The following is a 24,400-nucleotide window of genomic DNA, read 5'->3' on the forward strand; positions in this document are numbered from 1 at the left end:
TGTGAGGCAACAGTGCTACCCACTGTGCTGCTTGGGGGGTCTTGGCAAGGGTGTGGGTTCAAGAGACCTGGAGAGAGGCTTAAAGAGGGGGAAGGGGGGGGTGTGCCTACAACGGTTCTGGGGGCTCCGTAAATTAACTCTTGCCTGACAACAGCTTGCGTAACTTAAGCGGTCATGGAATGGGTGGCACCGGCCCCCCCCCCACGGGAAAAATACTGCTGCCAGCAGGCCACCAAATGCATCCCCTGCATCCCTCCCCGAAAATTTCAGAGGGGTAGGGGGCCAGCAAACAGGCAGCGGACTGGCCATCCGCTGGATTGTGGGTGTGCCCAGATTGAAATGGGGGAGTATTGGGGGTGGGAAAAATCACAAAATTCTGCCCCGGTTGCTGGACCACACGACAGCAGCAGCCAGTGCCAATCCGGGAACAAACAGCACATTGCTGCTGCAGTCAAATCGTCCATCTCTTCACTGTATCCCCTGGAATCCACAATTGTGTCTGACTCCAAACAGCTGAATGGCTGAAGGCAAGTCCCAAAATTGACAAGATTCCACCCCCTACCCCTGTGCCGTTTGGATACATTTCCCCCCCCAGTGCACACAGCCAAACGGCATTAGCACACAGAATCTGCAGCACAGAAGCAGGGCGTTCGTGTCAATCCTCTGCCCACTCAGTAGATTGTACACATGTGTCTGCCCCCACAATCTCAGTTCTCTTTGCCAGCCTCCTCACTAAAACGTGTCAATGCCAATAGTCACGGGTACATCGCGACAGCCTCTCTTCGAGGTTTCTTGGAAACGACAAATTCAACCTCGGAGCGGCTCCCGTGTGTATTTTACCTCGGGGGATGTGACGAAGGCGTGTGTGGCGGGGTTGGCATCATTGCGCCCGGTGAAGTTTCTGTTGTAGGAAGTCACAATGGTGTTCTTTTCACCTTTCTTAACGTCCTGCCTGGAGTGGAAATTCAGAAACAACAAAGGCAAAAATGAGTCGCACTCAGGAAGAGGCGTGATGGCAGCTTGTAAATATTATTCAAGGTCAATCGAGTCAGTGATCGGAAATGGTACCCATCAAAGCTTAATAACCAGGCCCACGGCAACGTTACCATCAAGTGAGGTAACCAACAGCTTTTATGGAGTTAATCCCTCAATTTCTCCATCCCTTCAAAGGAGTCTCCACTCCACTGCTCATGTTTGCCAGCCCATAGTGCTGTCCACTGTTACTTTACAGTAAATCAACTTCACTGCCAGCGCGAGGGATAGGGGGCAGGGACTTACAATCTTACTCTTGTTATCAAGGTCGTAGTCAGATAGCACAGTTTGTATTAAAATTAACATTTTGCCATCTTCTGGAAAACGGGGCACACCTGCACCATCATAGAGTAAGAGGCCCCTCTCGGGTTGCTCAGCCACCCAGTTATCTCGAGCTGAGCTGAGCTTCGGTTTCTCTTCCATCCCCTCGTTTCCTGACACCACCAACTCGCAGAGACGGCTACCCCCCCCCCCCCCCCCCCCCAATTAAGGGGCAATTTAGCATGGCCAATCCACCTAGCCTGCACATCTTTGGCCTGTGGGAGGGACTCCCACACAGACACGGGGAGAATGTGAAAACTCCAGACGCACAGTGACCCAGGGCCGGGAGGCAGCAGTGTTTTATTTTTTAGAAAATATTTTATTTAGACATTTATAATTTTAGCACTTTTAACATTTTAAACAGAGAGATCTGGCACACACAAGGACCCTGCAATAACACACCCAACTCCTCCTTAACTACCCATACATTAGATTCCCTGCCCTTATCTGTCCCTTCCATGCCTCCCCTGCCCCCCCACCCCCTCCTGCTGACAAGTCAATTTTCCTTGAAGAAGTCGCTGCCACCTCAGAGCGAACCCCTGTAACGAACCCCTTAAGGCGAACTTAATTTTCTCTAGCTTAAGAAACCCTACCATGTCACGGACCCACACCCCCGACTTTGGAGGCTCCGAGTCCCTCCAACCCAGCAAAATCCATCCCCGGATCACCAGGGAGGCAAAGGCCAAAACGTCGGCCTCTCCCCCCCCCTCGGCCTCTCTCCTCCCTCCGAGGCGGAGGGGATTCTGGCAGGGATTTTCAGATGTCATGTCAGAGGTGCTGGAAGGGAGGGTGAATCCGAGTCCAGAAGTGGGAATATTTGGAGTGTTGGAAATCCTTCTCTCCCCTGTTTTAGACAATACCATCCTGAAGCCCCCTTAGATGGAGGCGAGGAAGCTCGGGACCTGCCTCCGAACAAAATCTCGTACCTGCAGGTACTGAAATCCATTCCCACCCGATAACTCAAAGCCCCTCCCGTGGCTCCCCCAGGCTCGGGAAGGCCTCCTCAATGACGAGGTCCTCAAATCTCTCAATCCCTGCCCACAGCCACCTCCTGAAGCCCCCAACCAGCCCCCTCCCCCCCCGGAATGAACCGGTGATTGTCACAGATCGGTGACCACACTACAGTCTCATATGCTGCCTCCAGTGCCCCCACTCTCTCAGGGCTACCACTAGGCTTGTGGAGTATCGCGCCGGCGAGAACGGCAGAGGTGCCGTTAACAAAGCCTTTCAGACTCATGCCCTTGCAAGATGCCGCCTCCACTCGCTCCCACACCGATCCCTCCCCCACTACCCATTTCCTAACCATCGATATATTAGCTGGCCTGTAGTAATTAATAAAGTTCGGAAGGGCCACGCTCCTGTCCCCGCGCCCCTGTTCAAGAAGGACCTTCTTCACCCTCGGGGCTTTCCCGGCCGATATAAAATCCGAGATCGTCGCATTCATCTTGCTAAAATCTGCCTTGGGGATGAAGATTGGAAAACACTGAAACACAAACAGCAATCTCGGGAGGACTGTGTTCGTCACAGTCTGTACCCACCCTGCCAGTGGCAGCCGGAGCACATCCCACCTACGGAAGTCCCCTTTCATTTGCTCAATATGAGGCAGCAGTGTTAAAAACTGCGCCACTCACTTCAAAGAAATTTTGAGCAATGGCTCTTTATAAGGGAGTCCAGCTAGCAAGTGTTAGCAGGTGACTTGACTGTGAAAGGACCCATCCCCAGTTTCTGCATCCATTTCCTCCGAGTGCTCCGGTTTATAGAATCATCATAAAAAGGTACAGTGCAAAAGGAGGCCATTTGGCCTATCAAGTCTACAACGGCCCCTGAAAGAGCACCCTACCTAGGCCCACACCTCCACCCTATCCCCATAACCCAGCAACCCCACCTATGTCTGACACTACAGGGCAATTTAACGTGACCAATCCTCCTAACCCGCACACCTTTGAACTGTGGGAGGAAACCGGAGCACCCGGACGAAACCCACGCAGACACGGGGAGAACATGTAGACTCCGCGTAGACAGTCACCCAAGTCCCTGGAGCTGTGAGGCAGCAGTGCTAACCACTGTATCGCCCAGGCATTGGGCTTGTAGCACAGCGAGTCTGTGCCAGCCATCAAGGGCCTATCTTATCCCATTTTCCAGCACTTTACCCATAGCCTTGTACGCTAGGGCGCTCATCTAAACGTTTCTCAAGTGTTGTGAGGAAAAATCCAGCCATTTCATGGTCACCATTCTGATGATAGCTTTTTAAGTTGTGATTTGTTGAATTAACTGAATTTAAAATTCCCAGTTGCTATGGTAGGATTTGAACTGATGTCTCTGGAATATTATAGGCCCCTGGATTACTAATCCTCTAACATAACCACATGCTACCATTCCCAGTGTACATTGAGTAGGTATCATTGGAAAGGGATCAACATTGAAAAACTGAGGCGATTTCCTAATCCCCACATTCCTGTCCCAGGGAGACTTGAGCCAATATTGATGTCCGCTGCCATCCAAGCCTCAATCAAGAATTGTCCGTGGGACATTTCAGTTCTGGAAGCCACAATAACTTAGTCCACAAACCTCAACTCATAAAAATTACACTTTAGAACTATCAAACACCAAATTGCCGATCTGTTCAGTGCAACATCACACAAGTACCAGACACGGCTCTTTTCTTTGAGGGAAGATAGGTTCGTTTTTGATGTGGAAAATTGAAGTGGAAGGTCTCTACCTGTCCCACTGTCCAATGCAGGGCCCACACGCATTAGCGAGGACAATCCCACCGAAGTCCCTCAGGGTTTTGGCCTGTGAAGACAGAAAGATGAGTTAGATCTGGAGGGGTGTGTGTGTGTGTGTGTGTGTGTGTGTGTGCGTGTGTGTGCGTGTGTGTGCGTGCGTGCGTGCGTGCGGTGGGGGGTGGCCTGCTTCTCCTCCAATCCATCTGTCTATTGCACCTCCTCAGAGCAACGGGCCAACATTATCTGAAGCAGTGAAACCTGATGGCTCTCAAGACAGAAAGCTCAACAACTTTCATCCTACCCATTTGTGGCACAATCTCAGCAGATCGTGAAAGAACCAAAATTATGAATTCGACAGTCCTCTCAAAGGCAAATCTCTCAGGTGGCAGGTGTAGATAGTGAGGTAGTTTATTTTTCCTTTTTTTAAAAAAAATTTAGAGTACCCTATAAATTTTTTTCCAATTAAAGGGGCAATTTAGCGTGGCCAATCCACCTACCCTGCACATCTTTGGGTTGTGGGGGCGAAACCCACGCAGACACGGGGAGAATGTGCAACTCCACACGGACAGTGACCCAGAGCTGGGATCGAACCTGGGACCTCGGCGCCGTGAGGCAGCTGTGCTAACCACTTGCGCCACTGTGTTGCCCTAGTTTATCTTTCCTTTAATTTAAGAACTGTTAACTGGGAAGATATTACTTTGTTGCTAATGTGATTGATTCGGTGTTTAAATTGAAGTTTATTTTAACATAAAAGATGCCAACTGGTCAGCGTTATCACTCCTGTGGTTTAGTAGCCTTCCCTCAGTCTTACAAACTGCAAATTGTTGGGATTCTCGGACCCTAACCCATCAATGCACAAGATGCACTACCAGGCTTACAATTGACAAAAAAAATCTGCTGTAAGGGAACAAGGATGTCAGGCAGGCCTTTAGGGAGCTAGGATGGAAGCTCAGCGCGAGAACAAACAGAGTTGTTATCTCTGGGTTGTTGCCCGTGCCACGTGATAGTGAGATGAGGAATAGGGAGAGAGAGCAATTAAACACGTGGCTACAGGGATGGTGCAGGCGGGAGGGATTCAGATTTCTGGATAACTGGGGCTCTTTCTGGGGAAGGTGGGACCTCTATAGACAGGATGGTCTACATCTGAACCTGAGGGGCACCAATATCCTGGGGGGGAGATTTGTTAGTGCTCTTTGGGGGGGGTTTAAACTAATTCAGCAGGGGCATGGGAACCTGGATTGTAGTTTTGGGGTACGGGAAATTGAGAGTATAGAGGTCAGGAGCACAGGTTTGACTTTGCAGGAGGGTGCCAGTGTTCAGGTAGGTGGTTTGAAGTGTGTCTACTTCAATGCCAGGAGTATACAAAATAAGGTAGGGGAACTGGCAGCATGGGTTGGTACCTGGGACTTCGATGTTGTGGCCATTTCAGAGACATGGATAGAGCAGGGACAGGAATGGTTGTTGCAGGTTCCGGGGTTTAGGTGTTTTAGTAAGCTCAGAGAAGGGGGCAAAAGAGGAGGAGGTGTGGCGCTGCTAGTCAGGGACAGTATTACAGTGGCGGAAAGGATGCTAGATGGGGACTCTTCTTCTGAGGTAGTATGGGCTGAGGTTAGAAACAGAAAAGGAGAGGTCACCCTGTTGGGAGTTTTCTATAGGCCACCTAATAGTTCTAGGGATGTAGAGGAAAGGATGGCGAAGATGATTCTGGAAAAGAGCGAAAGTAACAGGGTAGTTGTTATGGGAGACTTTAACTTTCCAAATATTGACTGGAAAAGATATAGTTCGAGTACATTAGATGGGTCATTCTTTGTACAATGTATGCAGGAGGGTTTCCTGACACAATATGTTGACAGGCCAACAAGAGGCGAGGCCACATTGGATTTGGTTTTGTGTAATGAACCAGGCCAGGTGTTAGATCTGGAGGTAGGTGAGCACTTTGGAAACAGTGACCACAATTCGGTGACCTCTACATTAGTGATGGAAAGGGATAAGTATACCCCGCAGGGCAAGAGTTATAGCTGGGGGAAGGGCAATTATGATGCCATTAGACATGACTTAGGATGTGTTGGTTGGAGAAGTAGGCTGCAAGGGTTGGGCACACTGGATATGTGGAGCTTGTTCAAGGAACAGCTATTGCATGTTCTTGATAAGTACGTACCAGTCAGGCAGGGAGGAAGGGGTCGAGCGAGGGAACCGTGGTTTACCAAAGAAGTGGAATCTCTTGTTAAGAGGAAGAAGGAGGCCTATGTGAAGATGAGGCGTGAAGTTTCAGTTGGGGCGCTTGATAGTTACAAGCAAGCGAGGAAGGATCTAAAGAGAGAGCTGAGACGAGCAAGGAGGGGACATGAGAAGTCTTTGGCAGGTAGGATCAAGGAAAACCCAAAAGCTTTCTATAGGTATGTCAGGAATAAAAGAATGACTAGGGTAAGAGTAGGGCCTGTCAAGGACAGTGGTGGGAAGTTGTGTGTGGAGGCTGAGGAGATAAGCGAGATACTAAATGAATACTTTTCGTCAGTATTCACTCAAGAAAAAGATAATATTGTGGAGGAGAATGCTGAGACCTAGGCTATTAGAATAGATGGCATTGAGGTGCGTAGGGAAGAAGTGTTGGCAATTCTGGACAAGGTGAAAATAGATAAGTCCCCGGGGCCGGATGGGATTTATCCTAGGATTCTCTGGGAAGCCAGGGAAGAGATTGCTGAGCCTTTGGCTTTGATTTTTAGGTCATCATTGGCTACAGGAATAGTGCCAGAGGACTGGAGGATAGCAAATGTGGTCCCTTTGTTCAAGAAGGGGAGTAGAGATAACCCTGGTAACTATAGGCCGGTGAGCCTAACGTCTGTGGTGGGTAAAGTCTTGGAGAGGATTATAAAAGATACGATTTATAATCATCTAGATAGGAATAATATGATTAGGGATAGTCAGCATGGTTTTGTGAAGGGTAGGTCATGCCTCACAAACCTTATCGAGTTCTTTGAGAAGGTGACTGAACAGGTAGACGAGGGTAGAGCAGTTGATGTGGTGTATATGGATTTCAGTAAAGCGTTTGATAAGGTTCCCCACGGTCGGCTATTGCAGAAAATACGGAGGCTGGGGATTGAGGGTGATTTAGAGATGTGGATCAGAAATTGGCTGGTTGAAAGAAGACAGAGAGTGGTAGTTGATGGGAAATGTTCAGAATGGAGTTCAGTTACGAGTGGCGTACCACAAGGATCTGTTCTGGGGCCGTTGCTGTTTGTCATTTTTATAAATGACCTAGAGGAGGGCGCAGAAGGATGGGTGAGTAAATTTGCAGACGACACTAAAGTCGGTGGAGTTGTAGACAGTGCGGAAGGACGTTGCAGGTTACAGAGGGACATAGATAAGCTGCAGAGCTGGGCTGAGAGGTGGCAAATGGAGTTTAATGTGGAGAAGTGTGAGGTGATTCACTTTGGAAAGAATAACAGGAATGCGGAATATTTGGCTAATGGTAAAATTCTTGGTAGTGTGGATGAGCAGAGGGATCTCGGTGTCCATGTACATAGATCCCTGAAAGTTGCCACCCAGGTTGATAGGGTTGTGAAGAAGGCCTATGGTGTGTTGGCCTTTATTGGTAGAGGGATTGAGTTCCGGAGCCATGAGGTCATGTTGCAGTTGTACAAAACTCTAGTACGGCCGCATTTGGAGTATTGCGTACAGTTCTGGTCGCCTCATTATAGGAAGGACGTGGAAGCTTTGGAACGGGTGCAGAGGAGATTTACCAGGATGTTGCCTGGTATGGAGGGAAAATCTTATGAGGAAAGGCTGATGGACTTGAGGTTGTTTTCGTTAGAGAGAAGAAGGTTAAGAGGTGACTTAATAGAGGCATACAAAATGATCAGAGGGTTAGATAGGGTGGACAGCGCGAGCCTTCTCCCGCGGATGGAGGTGGCTAGCACGAGGGGACATAGCCTTAAATTGAGGGGTAATAGATATAGGACAGAGGTCAGAGGTGGGTTTTTTACGCAGAGTGGTGAGGCCGTGGAATGCCCTACCTGCAACAGTAGTGAACACGCCAACATTGTGGGCATTTAAAAATTTATTGGATAAGCATATGGATGATAAGGGCATAGTGTAGGTTAGATGGCTTTTAGATTTTTTCCATGTCGGTGCAACATCGAGGGCCAAAGGGCCTGTACTGCGCTGTATCGTTCTATGTTCTATGTATGTGTGTAAAATTTAAACCCTATATTAAAACCGATACAGAATTTTTGCATCACAATTGGGAGATTTCAACTGAGCTCCTCTGTTTGCACCAAGACTAACTTCAATTCTCGGGGATTGGAGCCCAATCTGGGGATGCAGCTGAAGCATCACAATTACCCACTTCACCACTGGTTTAGAGAGGACACGACTTGTCGGAGAGGGAAGCCCATGGGTGGGATCAGACTGGGTTGCCATGTCCTCTCAACAGGACAAATATCTAGACTCTGGGTCTGGACTCTGGGTCTGTACTCGACGGAGTTTAGAAGGATGAGGGGGGATCGTATTGAAACTTACAAGATACTGCGTGGCCTGGATAGAGTGGACGTGGAGAGGATGTTTTCACTCGTAGGAGAAGCTAGAACCAGAGGACACAATCTCAGACTAAAGGGACGATCCTTTAAAACAGAGATGAGGAGAAATTTCTTCAGCCAGAGGGTGGTGAATGTGTGGAACTCTTTGCCGCAGAAGGCTGTGGAGGCCAATTCACTGAGTGTCTTTAAGACAGAGATAGAGGGGGCAGCACAGTGGTTAGCACTCTGCCTCACGGCACCGAGGTCCCAGGTTCGATCCCGGCTCTGAGTCACTGTCCGTGTGGAGTTTGCACATTCTCCCCGTGTTTGTGTGGGTTTCGCCCCCCAAAAACCCAAAGATGTGCAGGTTAGGTGGATTGGCCACGCTAAATGGCCCCTTAATTGAGAAAAAAAAAATTGGGTACTCAGGGGAAAAATCAAGGGTTACGGGGAGAAGGCTGGGGAATGGGGGTGAGAAACATATCCGCCATGATTGAATGGCAGAACAGAGTCGATGGGCCGAGTGGCCTAATTCTGCTCTTAGGTCTTATAGTGGAGGGGTGAGGAGTGACTGGAGTGTGTTTCCCAGCTCCAACAGCTCGCATTTACATAAGCACTCCAAGGAGCCTCAGAAGAGAGAGTCAAGAACTGACACGGACCCACAGACACGGATATTATTCCTTGGAGCTAGAGATGGAGATCGCAACAGAAGTGTATCTGTACCTCAGGAAACACGTTCAGATGGGAGAAGAATATCGAAGATGGGGTGGGTAGTTTATTTTAAGTAACAAAAGGGGGACATGGGTTTGATAGCGGTGTGCTGGTTACAGAACTGCAGCTGTGTACTCACATATCCATCTCTCTCAATGGTAGCACGGATCTGCTCGGAGCCTGGCGTTACAGTGAACTGCGACTTACACTTCAGACCGTGGTCGAGTGCTTGCTGTGCCACGGCAGCTGCACGGCCCATATCTTCATAGCTGCTGTTGGTACAGCTGCCAATCAGACCTGCCAACACAACAAAAAAAACATCGTTCCAATCTGGCATCCAGTAAGGGTTAATGCATACAAGACGTTCTTCTTTTCTATCTTCACCAGAAAGGCAGGGAAGGGACCTGTGCTCCGTGGTTTCAGTGAGTGCATGCAGTCAATGTAAAGAAAGGGAAGCTCAGAGGATTGATGGCTGGTTTATGCCAAGTCAACTGATCTCACCAAGGCGCTGCCAATGGGCTGGTGGGCTCAGATTCCTGCTCTTGGTCACTATCCACTGACCAACTATTGCCCTCAAGCACCACCCCTACTGGCTGCCTTTTTAAAATTAATTCAAAGCAAGGGTGGCACGGTGGGGCAGTGGTTAGCACTGCTGCCTCTCAGTGCAGAGGTCCCAGGTTCGATCCCAGCCCTGGGTCACTGTCCGTGTGGAGTTTGCGCATTCTCCCCGTGTCTGCGTGGGTTTCGCCCCCACAACCCAAAGATGTGCAGTTTAGGTGGACTGGCCACGTTAAATTACCCCTTAATAATTGGCAAAAAATTCATAGCCAACATTTATTGCCCATCCCTAATTGCCCCCGAGAAGGTGGTGGTGATCTGCCTTTCTGCCGAGAGTGGCTTGCTCGGACTGTTCAGAAGGCCGTTTAGAGGCAGCTACATTACTGAATTGCCCCTTAATTGGAAAAAATGAATTGGGTACTCTAAATTTATTTTAAAAAAATGAAAAATGCATCCAACAAATTTGTTCATTCTTCCGTTCTTAGCTTCATAATGTACCGCAGCAACACGCCAGTGTGCCGCAGCAACACGCCAGTGTGCCGCAGCAACACGCCAGTGTGCCGCAGCAACACGCCAGTGTGCCGCAGCAACACGCCAGTGTGCCGCAGCAACACGCCAGTGTGCCGCAGCAACACGCCAGTGTGCCGCAGCAACACGCCAGTGTGCCGCAGCAACACGCCAGTGTGCCGCAGCAACACGCCAGTGTGCCGCAGCAACACGCCAGTGTGCCGCAGCAACACGCCAGTGTGCCGCAGCAACACGCCAGTGTGCCGCAGCAACACGCCAGTGTGCCGCAGCAACACGCCAGTGTGCCGCAGCAACACGCCAGTGTGCCGCAGCAACACGCCAGTGTGCCGCAGCAACACTGTCAACTACCTTGCAATTGCCCATTCTGTCCGCAAAATGGAAAACAAATTCACCCTGGTCAATTACTGCCCCACAAGACTACCCTCAATAGGCAGTAAAGTGACACTGTTACTGTGCAGCCACTTACTCAGCAATAACCTGCTCACCTGATGCTCAGTTTGGGTTCAGCCAGGGTCACTCAGCTCCAGACCTCATTACAGCCTCAGTTCAAACATGGATAATAGAGCTGAACTGCAGAGCTCCACAGGGGTGGCACAGTGGTTAGCACTGCCGCCTCACAGCGCCAGGGACCCAGGTTCGATTCTGGTCTTGGGTCACTGTCTGTGTGGACTCTGCACGTTCTCCCCGTGTCTGCGTAGGTTTCCTCCGGGTGCTCCGGTTTTCTCCCACAGTCCAAAGATGCGCAGGTTAGGTGGATTTGCCATGATAAATTGCCCCTTAGTATCGAAGGATGTGCAGGTTGGGTGGGACTACAGGGTGAGGGTGTGGGAATTGGCCTAGATGGGGTGCCATTTCAGATGGTTAGTGCAGACTCGATGGGCCCAATGGCCTCCTTTTGCACTGTTGGGATACTAGGAAGGTCTATCAAGACTACCGCACACGCTAAAATAATGTGCCATGACTCACTGTATTAACCCACACCATCAGGCAAAGCAAAATCCAGCTCCTCAAAATGTAAGTTTCAGTCACTTACCAACTCGGATGTCAAGAGGCCAACCGTTCTTCTCTGCTACTGCTCCAACCTCCGACACAGGGTGGGCAAGGTCAGGGGTAAATGGTCCATTGATGTGTGGTTTAAGCTAAAACAGAAAACACATTCCAGTAATGAAGAGAGCCACATTTAGGGGCACGGTTAATTTTGCCCAAAGCACGGGCAGCACGGTGGCACAGTGGTTAGCATTGGTGCCTCACGGCACTGAGGACCCGGGTTCGATCCCTGCTCTAGGTCACTGTCTGTGTCGAGTTTGCACATTCTCCCGGTGCTTGCGTAGGTTTCGCCCCCACAACCCAAAGATGTGTGGGCTAGGTGAATTGGCCATGCTAAATTGCCCCTTAATTGGAAAAAATGAGTTGGCTACTGTAAATTTTTATTTTTTTAAAAAATTTTGCCCAAAGCTCGCTCCCCTAACACATCGAATATAATAATAATCTATAATAATAATCTTTATTGTCACAAGTAGGCTTACATTAACACTGCATTGAAGTTACTGTGAAAAGCCCCTAGTCACCACATTCCAGCGCCTGTTCAGGTACACAGAGGGAGAGTTCAGCATGTCCAATTCACCTAACAGCAGGGGCGGTCCGATTCTTGGGGGGGGGGGGGGGGGGGGGGGGGGGGGGGGGGGGGTGAACCGGAGCATCCGGAGGAAACCCACGCAGACATTAAGGGGCAATTTATCACGGCCAATTCACCTAACCTGCACAACCTGGGGGCAGCACGGTAGCATGGTGGTTAGCATAAATGCTTCACAGCTCCAGGGTCCCAGGTTCGATTCCCGGCTGGGTCACTGTCTGTGCGGAGTCTGCACGTCCTCCCAGTGTGTGCGTGGGTTTCCTCCGGGTGCTCCGGTTTCCTCCCACAGTCCAAAGATGTGCGGGTTAGGTGGATTGGCCATGCTAAATTGCCCGTAGTGTCATAAAAAGTAAGGTTAAGGGGGGGGGGTTGTTAGGTTACGGGTATAGGGTGGATACGTGGGTTTGAGTAGGGTGATCATTGCTCGGCACAACATCGAGGGCCGAAGGGCCTGTTCTGTGCTGTACTGTTCTATTCTATGTTCTATCTTTGGCCTGTGGGAGGAAACCGGAGCACCCGGAGGAAACCCACGCAGACACGGGGAGAAAGTCCTAAAGTGTCCGACTCCGCTACCATAGCTGGGAGTGCGTTCCACGCCCCAACCACTCTCTGGGTAAAGAACCTACCTCTGACATCCCTCCTATATCTCCCACCATGAACCTTATAGTTATGTCCACACAGTGACCCAAGCCGGGGATCGAACCTGGGACCCTGGCGCAGTGAAGCAACAGTGCTGCCCACTGTGCTACTGTGCCACCTTTCATCACACCCATTGTATATTAATTTTTTATTTTTATTTTATTTATTTTTTAAAAATTTAGTGTACCCAATCATTTTTCCAATTAAGGGGCAATTTAGCGTGGCCAATCCACCTACTCTGCACGTTTTTGGGTTGTGGGGGCGAAACCCACGCAGACACGGGGAGAATGTGCAAACTCCACACGGACAGTGACCCAGAGCCGGGATCGAACCTGGGACCTCGGCGCCGTGAGGCAGCAGTGCTAAGCACTGCGCCACCATGCTGCCCGTATTAATTTTTATTTTTTTCTGTCTCGTAGTTTACCCAGACAGTGGCAGGTTTGGAGTAAAGAGGCACATTTGTCAGGCTGTGACCCATGGGTAGCACTCTCCCATCTGAGTCACAAGGTTTTGGCTTCAAGTCCTGCTCTGGGACTCCAGCACAAAAAATCAAGGCCGACATTCTGGAGCATTACCCAGGGTGCCCTGCAATGTCGGAGCTGCCAGATATAAATGAAAGTCTTTCTTTTGCCAGCTTTACCTTTCTCACACGAGCCCTGCTCTTATTTTCCACGCATACTTTGAAGTAATCTCTTTTATGTCCTTACCCTTTCACAGGATGGGGGTGTCGCTGGCAAGGACAGCACTCATTGCTCATCACAGATTGCCCTTGAACAGCTTGGTAGGCCATTTCAGAGGGGCAATTAAGACTCAGCCACATTACCGTGGGTCTGTAGGCTAGGTCAGGTCAGATTTATTTATTAATGCGATGGTGGGATGAGAGTCCGCATCCTCTGAGGTCTGGGCCTCTGGATTACCAGTGACTTCACCACTACACCATCGCCTCCCTCTGGCTTCCCTTCATCTGTAACCATGGGAGCCTCTGCACATTGCCAATTTGGCTCAGATGGCAGGACCCCTGCTTGGAGATCACAAGATTGTGGGTACAAGTCTCACTTTAAAACTTGGGGACTGAATTATCACCCGGGCTGAGGGAATGCTGCACTGACAGAGGCTCCATCCTTGCAGATGTTAAATTCTGACTTTACCAGGTCAATGTGAACTATCCCTCAGCATTGCTGAAAAAAACAGCCAACAAGTTTCCTTTCTGAGGGGGCTTTTTGGGAGCCAGAACACACACTTGTCGCTACAGAGCACCTGCAGTGCAGAAGGAGGCCCATTGAGTCTGCAACGACCTTCCGAAAGAGCACCCTACCTAGGCCCAATCCCCCGGCCCAACTCCGTAACCCCACCTAATCAGCACATCCCTGGACACTAAGGGCCAATCTAGCCTGGCCAATCCACCCAACCAGCCCATCTTTGGACTGTGGGAGGAAACCCGGGCACCCGGAGGAAACCCACGCAGACGCAGGGAGAATGTGCAAACTCCCACAAACAGTGGCCCGGGGCTGGAATCGAACTCGGGTCCCTAGTGCTGTGAAGGAAGCAGTGCTAACCACTGTGCCACCATGCAACTTTCTAGAGGAACTGTGGAGTATTAGAACATAGAACATAAAACTGTACAGCACACCCCGAGGGTGAAGAGGGTCTTCTTGGAGCGGGTCAGAGATGGTGGGGGGCTGGCGTTACCCAACCCCTCAGGCCAATGTGTCGATGGTGCGCAAGTGGGTGATGGAGGGGGCAGCATGGAAAAGGTTGGAGATGGCGTCCTGTGGAGGCACAAGCCTGGGGGCCCTGGTAACGGCACCGTTGCCGCTCCCTCCTACGAGGTATACCACGAGCCCGGTGGTGGCGGCTACCCTCAAGATTTGGGGTCAGTGGAGGCGACATAGGGGGGAAATGGGGGGCTCGATGGAGGCTCCGCTAAGGGGGAAACCATCGGTTTGTTCCGGGGAACATTGATGGGGGGTTCCAGGGTTGGCACAGAGCGGGCATCAGAAAGTTGAGGGACCTGTTCATTGATGGGAGGTTTGCGAGCCTGGGAGAGCTGGAGGAGAAATTTGAGCTCCCCTCGGGGAACATGTTCAGTTACCTGCAGGTAAAAGAGTTTGCTAGGTGGCAGGTGGAGGGATTCCCTTTGCTGCCCGCGAGGGGGGTGAAGGACAGGGTGCTTTTGGGGGTCTGGGTCGGGGATGGGAAGGTATCTGATATCTACAAGGTAATGCAGGAGGTGGGGGAGGCATCAGTAGAGGAGCTAAAGGCTAAGTGGGAGGGGGAACTGGGGGAGCAGATAGAGGATGGGACATGGGCGGATGCCCTGGAGAGGGTTAACTCTTCCTCCTCATGTGCACGGCTTAGCCTCATCCAATTCAAGGTGCTGCACCGGGCCCATATGTCCGGGACTAGGATGAGTAGGTTCTTTGGGGGCGAAGACAGGTGTGTCAGGTGTTCGGGGAGTCCAGCGAACCATGCCCATATGTTCTGGGCATGCCCGGCACTGGAGGAGTTCTGGGAGGGGGTGGCGAGGACGGTGTAGAGGGTGGTAGGATCCAGGGTCAAGCCAGGCTGGGTTTGGGGATGGGCCGAATGGCCTTACTTCCACTCCTATGTCTTATGGTCTTATGGGGTTGCGGTGGAGCCAGGAGTGCAGGTGGCGAGAGAGGCCGGTGTTTTGGCCTTTGCGTCCCTAGTAGCCCGGCGAAGGATTTTGCTACAATGGAAGGATGCGAGACCCCCAAGCGTGGAGACCTGGATCAATGACATGGCGGGTTCTATTAAGCTGGAGAAGGTCAAATTCGCCCTGAGGGGATCGGTACAAGGGTTCTTTAGGCGGTGGCAGCCTTTCCTCGACTTTCTGGCTCAACGATAGGGAACTAGGTCAGCAGCAGCAGCAACCCGGGGGGGGCTCGATATATGCGTTGTTACGGTCTTGGGGGTGTTATGCTTATTATGCTGTTTTATTGTTGTTTTTTACTGTTTGTTGTTATATATTTTGTAAAAAATTTTCAATAAAAATTATTTTTTAAAAAACTATACAGCACAGTACAGGCCCTTCGGCCCACGATGTTGTGCCGAACTAGTCTGAAACTAAGATCAAATCAACCTACTCCCAATCATTCTAGTGCACTCCATTGTGCCTGTCCAATAACTGCTTGAAAGTTCCTAACGTGTCCGACTCCACTACCATAGCCGGGATTGCGTTCCAGGCTCCAACCACTCTCTGAGTAAAGAACCTACCTCTGACATCCCTCCTATATCTCCCACCATGAACCTTATAGTTATGCCCCCTTGTAACAGCTACATCCACCCAAGGAAAAAGTCGCTGAACGTCCCCTCTATCCATCCCTCTCATCATCTTATACACCTCAATTACCTCTCATCCTCCTTTACTCCAATGAGAAAAGCTCTAGCTCCCTCAACCTTTCCTCACAAGACCTACCCTCCAATCCAGGCAGCATCCTGGTAAATCTCCTTTGCACCCTTTCCAATGCTTCCACATCCTTCCTATAATGAGTATTATTAACAATTTGTATAAAACGTGTTGCAGGTTGTATGGAGCATTTTGTGATCTTTCCCACAAAATAGACAATGTCTTAAATAGATGTGGTACAGGAATTGGAGGGATTTTTTTGGTACCCAGGACTCTGTCCTTTTGCTATACTTGAGGGACTACCATACATTGGAGAAATCTAGGACATATTTTTGAAGGCATCATCAATTCTTCACACTAATACAGACTATTTGATATATATGCAACTAAGGGATAGAATTAGCGCGGAACCCATGGTACTTAGAATGATTATTGAGGAAGGGCATGTTTAAATAGTTAAACCATCACTCACTCGCTTAATTACCCCTGAAAATAATCTCACCTGAAAAAGGGACAGAGAGTCAAGCCAGAGAGCCAAGATGATTCAAGGCTCAACCGCAGTCAGAGAACATCACAGCCGACACCAATCCTGTCCTCACATGAAAGTCACTGGACAATGATTAAAAGCAGCAACCGTATCCCTCCTTGCAAAAGGGTCGGTGAGGGCGGGAGGGAGAGCAACCAGCCTACCGACTGCCGTCCAGGCTGAGAATCCGGCCTGGGACTCTCACTATGCTGCATGCTTCAATTCCACCCTGACCAACTTAGTGCCCCGCTAAATACAAATGCTGGAAGTACAGAGATCTGGCAACATCAGAAAGGGGGGAAAGCTGCAACAAACGAGTGTCCACCCAAACGGGCAAGCCATCTTCCCAGATGGAGGTGGACCAGCGCATTTCCAGGTCTGGTTTTGGGCTTCTGCTGTCATATTCTGCTATCAAACGCAGATGGATGGGTCCAACGTTCGGAAAACTGGACCTCAAAGCCATGGAATTAAGAGGCCAGAAAGTAACACTGCTACTCTCACACTTGACATCAAACTGCTGCATTTCAAAGAGGAGCAGGGAACACGGCAGTCTGAAACGCTATTGAGTGAGACTGCTTGCCGGAGGGTGAATGCCTCCACCTTGTGTGCGAGGTTGGGGCTGATACAGCTGAAGGTAGTGTAGAGATCGCACCTTACAAAGGCGAGGATGAGCCGGTTCTTTGAGGGGGTAGAAGATAGAACATAGACCACACAGTGCAGAAGGAAGCCATTCGGCCAATCGAGTCTGCACCGACCCACTTAAGCCCTCACTTCCACCCTATCCCGTATGTGAATGTTGCGGGGGTGTGCACACCACGTTCATATGTTCTGGTCCTGTCCAAAGCCGGAGGATTACTGGAAGGAGATTTTTCGGGTAATTTCTAAAGTGGTGCACGTGAAGATGGACCCGGGCCCCCGGGAGGCCATATTTGGGGTGTTGGACCAGCCGGGGTTGGAATCAGGCGCGGATTCAGATGTTGCAGCCTTCGCCTCGTTGATCGCCCGAAGGCGGATCCTGTTAGGGTGGAGATCAACCTCTCCACCCTGTGCCCTGGCGTGGCGGGGGGACCTGCTGGAATTCCTGACTCTTGAAAAGGTCAATTTGAACTGAGGGGGAAGGATGGAGCTGGGTTCTACAATTCATGGGCGTTATTCATTATGCACTTTCGAGAATTGGATTACATCGAAAATTAAGGGGGTGCGGGTGGGAGGTTTGAGGGGAGGGGGACTGTATGTGTTATTGGTGACTATGGGTGATTCCTGATTCCTTTTTGTCATTTGTTTATGTTAACATGCGGGCCAATGTCTGGGGTTAGGTGGGAGGATGGAATTGTTGTTATTGACATGGGGATTGACATTGCATTCGTTACTATTGTTTATTGTTGGGTGTAAATTTGGGAGAAAATGTGAAAAAGGAGAATTTTTTTTTTTTAAATGAGGCTGCTTGCAGCTTGCTGAATCAACACAGTGTTATACATTGGGAACTCCTGTAGGATTGGTGTGCACTGGGCTGATTGAGAATACAGACATTATTCTGTGGAGCTGGGAACAGCAATCCACCCCCTCCTGCTCAGAAGACAAGCAGTGAGCAACAAACAACCAATATCTGTGCTCCCAAATCAGGAAAAATAAATCCACAGAAGATTTTTTTTTGGACTAAATCAAAATTGCCTGAAATTAACTTTAGCTCATTGAAGAGAGGCCAGTACAATTTTAAATAGATCAAGAACATTTTTTCCTCCAATTTGTTTTTACATTTAAGAGTACCCAATTCATTTTTCCAATTAAGGGGCAATTTAGCGTGGCCAATCCACCTACCCTGTACATCTTTGGGTTGTGGGGGCGAAATCCACGCAGACACAGGGAGAATGTGCAAACTCCACACGGACAGTGACCCAGAGCCGGGATCGAACCTGGGTCCTCGGTGCCGTGAGGCAGCGGTGCTAACCACTGCGCTACCGTGCTGCCCCCACCGACTCCATTTCTGAAGGCAGTATCTGATTCCAGAGTCTAGCTCCTAGGCTGTCAGTGGTCCTCCACCACCTCACTCAGGCCAAGACAGATTTACTATTATACAGTGCCATTCACAACCCAGTGTCCTCTCAGAACGATATATATACAATGGAGCTGTTTTAAAGTGTAGTCATTGTTGCAATAGAACATAGAACAGTACAGCACAGAACAGGCCCTTCGGCCCTCGATGTTGTGCCAAGCCATGATCACCCTATTCAAACCAACGTATCCACCCTATACCCGTAACCCAACAACCCCCCCCCCCTTAACCTTACTTTTATTAGGACACTACGGGCAATTTAGCATGGCCAATCCACCTAACCCGCACATCTTTGGACTGTGGGAGGAAACCGGAGCACCCGGAGGAAACCCACGCACACAGGGGGAGGACGTGCAGACTCCGCACAGACAGTGACCCAGCCGGGAATCGAACCTGGGACCCTGGAGCTGTGAAACATTTATGCTAACCACCATGCTACCCTGCTGCCCCTAATATAATGAAGAAATCGGAATCCCTCGCACCAGCCGATGTAGAGTGTGTCATTAGCTCATGTTTCACTTGACATCCAAGCATTAGCTGCAGGTGTCACTGAAAAGCCATCAGAAAGCAGCAGTTTGATTTTTACCCCGGTACTGATGGGTAGAGGCCGAATACAGAGCCTGGAACATACGAGGAGGAGAAGGCCATTTTCCCCTTCTGTTCCATCTTCTACCTCAACTCCACTTTCCCACACTGTATGGGTTTCCTCCGGGTGCTCTGGTTTCCTCCCACAGTCCAAAAATGTGCAGGTTAGGAGGATTGGCCATGATCAATGCACGGAGATCGGGCGGGGGAGTGGACCTAGGAATAGTGTCTCTTTCAGAGGGTAGGTCCAGGCTCGATGGGAGGAATGGCCTCCTTCTGCACTGTAGTGATTCTATAGATTCTGCCGTACTACTCAAAAATCTATCGACCGCAGGCTCAAGAATACTCGGCATCCAAGCTCTCTGGGGGAGAGAAATCTAATGATTCACAAGTCTTTTAAATGAAGAAATGTATCCTTTGCTCAAATATCGCCACCCTTGCTCTAGGTCCCCGTCAGGGGGAGCATTCTTCCAGCACCTACCCTGCCAAGCTCCTTAAGTATTTTGCATTTCAAATGGATCACCTCTCATCCTTTTCTGTTAATTTAGAGTACCCAATTATGTTTTTTCCAATTAAGGGGCAATTCAACGTGGCCAATGCACCTGCCCTGCACATATTTTGGATTGGGGGCGAAACCCACGCAGAGACCTCTCATTCTTCTAAACACCAGCGAATGCAAGTCTCGTCTACTCAATCTCTCGTCAAGGACAATCCATCCCAGAAAACATCCACCCCATCCCAGGAATCAATCTAATTAACCTTTGCCGCACTCCTTCTAGGGCAAACGTGGCCTTTCTTAGGTGTCACATGAGGTTATTACATTAAACTCTGACTCAGCCTTGCCCTTCGCCTGAGGTGCGGTGGCCCTCAGGTTAAATCACCACCAGTCAGCTCGCCCACTCAAAGGGGAAAGCAGCCCAAGGTCATCTGGGATTAAGCCGTACACCCTTGGACACCCAAGGAAAATTTAGCATGGCCAATCCACATCTTTGGACTGTGGGAGGAAACCGGAGCGTCTGGAGGAAATGCACACAGACACAGGGAGAGGGTGCAGACTCCACACAGACAGTGACCCAAGGCCAGGAATTCGAATCCGGGTCCCTGGCGCTGTGACGCAGCAGTGCTAACCCACTGTGCTACAAGTGTGCTTTTTTTTAAATTTAGAGTACCCAATAATATTTTTCCAATTTAAGAGGCAATTTAGGGTGGCCAATCCACCTAACCTGTGGAGTGAGACACACGCAGACACGGGGAGAATGTGCAAACTCCACACGGACAGTGACCCGGGGCTGGGATTGAACCTGGGATCTCGGCACCGTGAGGCAGCAGTGCTCACCACTGCACCACCGTGCCACTCTGCTACCCCACAATGTCATGAAACAGTAGGCGGAGTAGCCTTTGCACCATATCGTTGAGAGAGACAGTGTGTGGAAGCCTCAGCTCAGCGAGTGGCAAGTAGAAAGTTTGCCGGTTGAAGCCCCAACTCCAGAGACTTCACATAATCTGGGCCTGTACTACAGTGCAGTACCGAGCACTGCATTGGCAGAGGAGCTTTCTCTTTAATGACATGCTAGCCCTCTTTGGCGAATCTAAAAGACTCCACGATTTCATCGCCCGGTGTACAAGCATCCGTCAACCGACATCACTGAAAAAGATTACCCAGCCGTTTATCTCCCTGCTGGGAGCTTGCATTACAAAATGACCCACTTCAAAATGCGGAGATGCATTTTGGGACACCTCGACGTGGTTATGTAAACAAGCTGCAGGACACCAGTTTCAAAACAGTATGAGACTTTGGCTGGACCTGATTACCAGAAGCTGACGAGTCGTCCTTACCTCAGTGAGGTTAATTTCAATCAGCTGATCATATTCACAGCCCTCGTCAGGAACCAGCAGGTCTTGGAACTCATCAGCAACAGCAGCGATGTCTGAAAATTGTGAACAGAAGAATGTAAGAGCCAGGAGTTGGCAATTCAGGCCCTCGAACCCGCTCCGCTATTCTACAGCCTTTCAAACTCTGCTCAGTTATAACCCTCCATCTCTCGGAGAACAGCATTCAACTTTCAATGCATGGATCTATCCCGCAGGATAATCATGGGACAGAAACTCTCTAATATCAGTACCTTTTCCTACAAGGAATAAAAGCTAAATGCCGGACAAACGTGGCAGCATCGGTGGAGACACAGAGTTTTAACGTTTTGAATCTTTTCCCTACATGGATTGCAAGAGGTTCAGGAAGGCTCAAAATTGAGGGCACTAAGAGATGGGCAATAAATAGTGGCCTTGCCAGCTATGCACATTCATCCCACGAATGGCACGGTGGCACAGTGGTTAGCACTGCTGCTTCATAGCGCCAGGGACCCAGGTTTGATTCCCGGCTTGGGTCACTGTCTTTGTGGAGTCTGCACATTCTCTGTCTCTGCGTGGGTTTCCTCCGGGTCCTCCGGTTTCCTCCCACAAGTCCCGAAAGACGTGCTTGTTAGGCGAATTAGACATTTGGAATTCCCCCTCAGTATACCCGAACAAGCGCCCGAGTGTGGCGACTAGGGACTTTTCACAGCAACTTCATTATTGTTGTCACAATAACACTGCAAAGATATTATTCTGAATGAATAAAGAAAACAAGAACTTGTGTCCCTTTGTCCTATCCTCACAATTTAATTGAAAAGGACTATCTGAATTGACCCAAGCCATTTACGGCCTCCAGTGGCCGTACATTACCTCTCGGCTGCCTTCTTTTGTGGCTTAATAAGTCTGCAGAAACTTTATAACCCAATGGGAGACACTGGGGACCAGCATCAGCCTCTTCTCTGCACTGGCTACAAAACTTTATGACCCAATTACCAGCACTGGACGGAATACCCGAACTGCAGTTTGACCAGAGCAACATTTTGATGGTGACTAACTGTAACTTCAACATTTCACTGACTGCTGCTCGGTATTGGTTGGACATGTTAAGTGTCCTCGATGACAAGACTCCTTTTCACCACAACTATTTCTTTTTTCCAATAAAGCGGCAATTTAGCGTGGGCAATCCACCTACCCTGCACATCTTTGGATTGTGGGGGTGAGACCCACGCAGACATGGGGAGAATGTGCAAATTCCACACGGACAGTATTTCAACATGACCCATGGAGATTTCATTTCAGATTACCAGCAGCATGTTGCCTTCATCTTATTCATGAGCATGTGCGTTGCACACTTCTCCCAGTCTATGTGCACTAGCGAATACTCAACTCTATTAACAGTTAACCTAACTTTGTTCTGCTCACATACCTATTTCTGCAATTCCTGTGTTGCCCAATTGCACTGAACCTCCCAGTTTGGATACAAGCTGCAAATAGTTCATAGATCATAGAATTTACAGTGCAGAAGGAGGCCATTCGGTCCATCGGGTCTGCACTGGCTCTTGGAAAGAGCACCCTACCCAATGCCAACACCCCCACCCTAGCCCCATAACCCAGTAACCCCACCCAACACCAAGGGCAATTTATCATGGCCAATCCACCTAACCTGCACATCTTTGGACTGTGGGAGGAAACCGGAGCACCCGGAGGAAACCCACGCACACACGGGGAGGATGTGCAGACTCCGCACAGACAGTGACCCAAGCCGGAATCGAACCTGGGACCCTGGAGCTGTGAAGCCATTGTGCTAACCACAATGCTACCGTGCTGCCCTAAATATAACTTTATTGCATTTGATTTTTTTTTTTAATGTAGACTGCCCAATCATTCTTTCTCCTATTAAGGGGCAATTTGGTGTGCCCAATCCACCTACCTGGCACATCTTTGGGTTGTGGGGACAAAACCCATGCAAACACGGGGAGAATGTGCAAACTCCACACAGACTGACCCGGGGCCAGGATCGAACCCGGGTCCTCAACTGCATTTGATTTTTGAAACAATTAGTGGTTCCAGCAATGATTCACTCCCACCACATACTCCCACCCCCACCCAGATGTAAGGATTGCTTCCCACACTCTTCAGCTACTTCCTTACCCATACGTCCTGGAGTCCCACACCTTGGAGTTTAAACTAATAGTTTTTCACGCAGAACTTTTGTCAAATGCCAGTGGAAGTGATGTTAAATTAAAATGAAGTTACTTATTTGTGTTGGACCCACCTTTTCTGCCAGTCTTGTCCATGTATGCCTTCATCCTGGAATTGTAGGGGAAAACTGAAGTGGTCGCACCGATCTCAGCCCCCATGTTACAGATCGTACCCATGCCTGGAAAGGGAAAGAGGTTCAAACTGGACGTTTCTGCTCAGTTAACATTGACTTGTAAATGAAACATGGCAGTGTGTGTGATAAATGTAGGAATTTCAGATATATATTGTATTATATGTATCTGGTCCAGTAAGTATAAATGGTCAAAAGTGTGTATATATCCGGGGCAGTAATCGTTTTTTTTAAAATCCTGGCTGCAGAAGTGGTCATCAAGACATCGTAAAAATATGATCATCCTCATTTCAAACCATGCTGTGTAAAAGGGACAAGCCTAATGGGCTTTTGTTATGATTTCTGAGACATTGGACATGAAAGAAGTCCGCTTTTGGGTGCGTTTGGCGGGTGTTTCTCGGTGGCTGCCGCGCTGAGCTTCATCCCGTTATTCACCGGCACTAGGCTGGGTTTTTTGGGCCTTGGATAGTTCCTCCCCTCCAAGGCCACACTTTGGTGGATTTCCTGCCCTGGCGAACCGAGCATGGTGCCCCCCCCCCCCCCCCCCCCCCCCCCCCCCACCACCACCAAGCTGGCATCACTCCTGCTCCATGTTTGTGGAAACTAACACTAAACGATGCCTGGTCAAGAAGCTCGACGCCATCCAGGACAAAGCAGCCCCGCTTGATTGTGCCCCCCCCCCCCCCCCCCCCACCCGACATTCACTCCCTCCACCACCAATGAACAGTGGCAGCAGGAGTGCGTATCATCTACAAGATTCACTGCAGTAACTCACCAAGATTCCTCAGACAGCACCTTCCAAACCTACGGCCGCTACCATCTAGAATGACAAGGGTAGAAGATACCTGGGAACCCCACCACCTGGAATTTCCCCTCCAAGTCACTCACCACCCTGACTTGGAAATATATCGGCCGTTCCTTCACTGTCCTGGGATAAAATCCTGGAACTCCCTCCCTAACAGCACAGTGGGCATACTGATACCTCCGGGACTGCAGCGGTTCAAGAAGGCTTCTCACCACC

General features: G+C 49.7%; 1 protein-coding gene across 1 annotated transcript in view; it reads right to left on the reverse strand.

Annotated features, from left to right (window-relative positions):
• Nucleotides 1-24,400, reverse strand: part of aco2 (aconitase 2, mitochondrial) — an 88,957-nt gene that overhangs the window by 34,811 nt on the left and 29,746 nt on the right. Inside the window, exons 6-11 of the mRNA XM_038783590.1 lie at nt 23,323-23,427; nt 21,033-21,124; nt 11,424-11,529; nt 9,444-9,601; nt 4,073-4,146; nt 841-952 (exon numbers count right to left, since the gene is read on the reverse strand). Of these exons, the coding sequence (XP_038639518.1) occupies nt 841-952; nt 4,073-4,146; nt 9,444-9,601; nt 11,424-11,529; nt 21,033-21,124; nt 23,323-23,427 (647 nt within the window). The remainder of the gene's footprint in view (nt 1-840; nt 953-4,072; nt 4,147-9,443; nt 9,602-11,423; nt 11,530-21,032; nt 21,125-23,322; nt 23,428-24,400) is intronic.

The sequence above is a fragment of the Scyliorhinus canicula genome, chromosome 23 (assembly GCF_902713615.1).
Source record: "Scyliorhinus canicula chromosome 23, sScyCan1.1, whole genome shotgun sequence".
Lineage (NCBI taxonomy): Eukaryota > Metazoa > Chordata > Chondrichthyes > Carcharhiniformes > Scyliorhinidae > Scyliorhinus > Scyliorhinus canicula.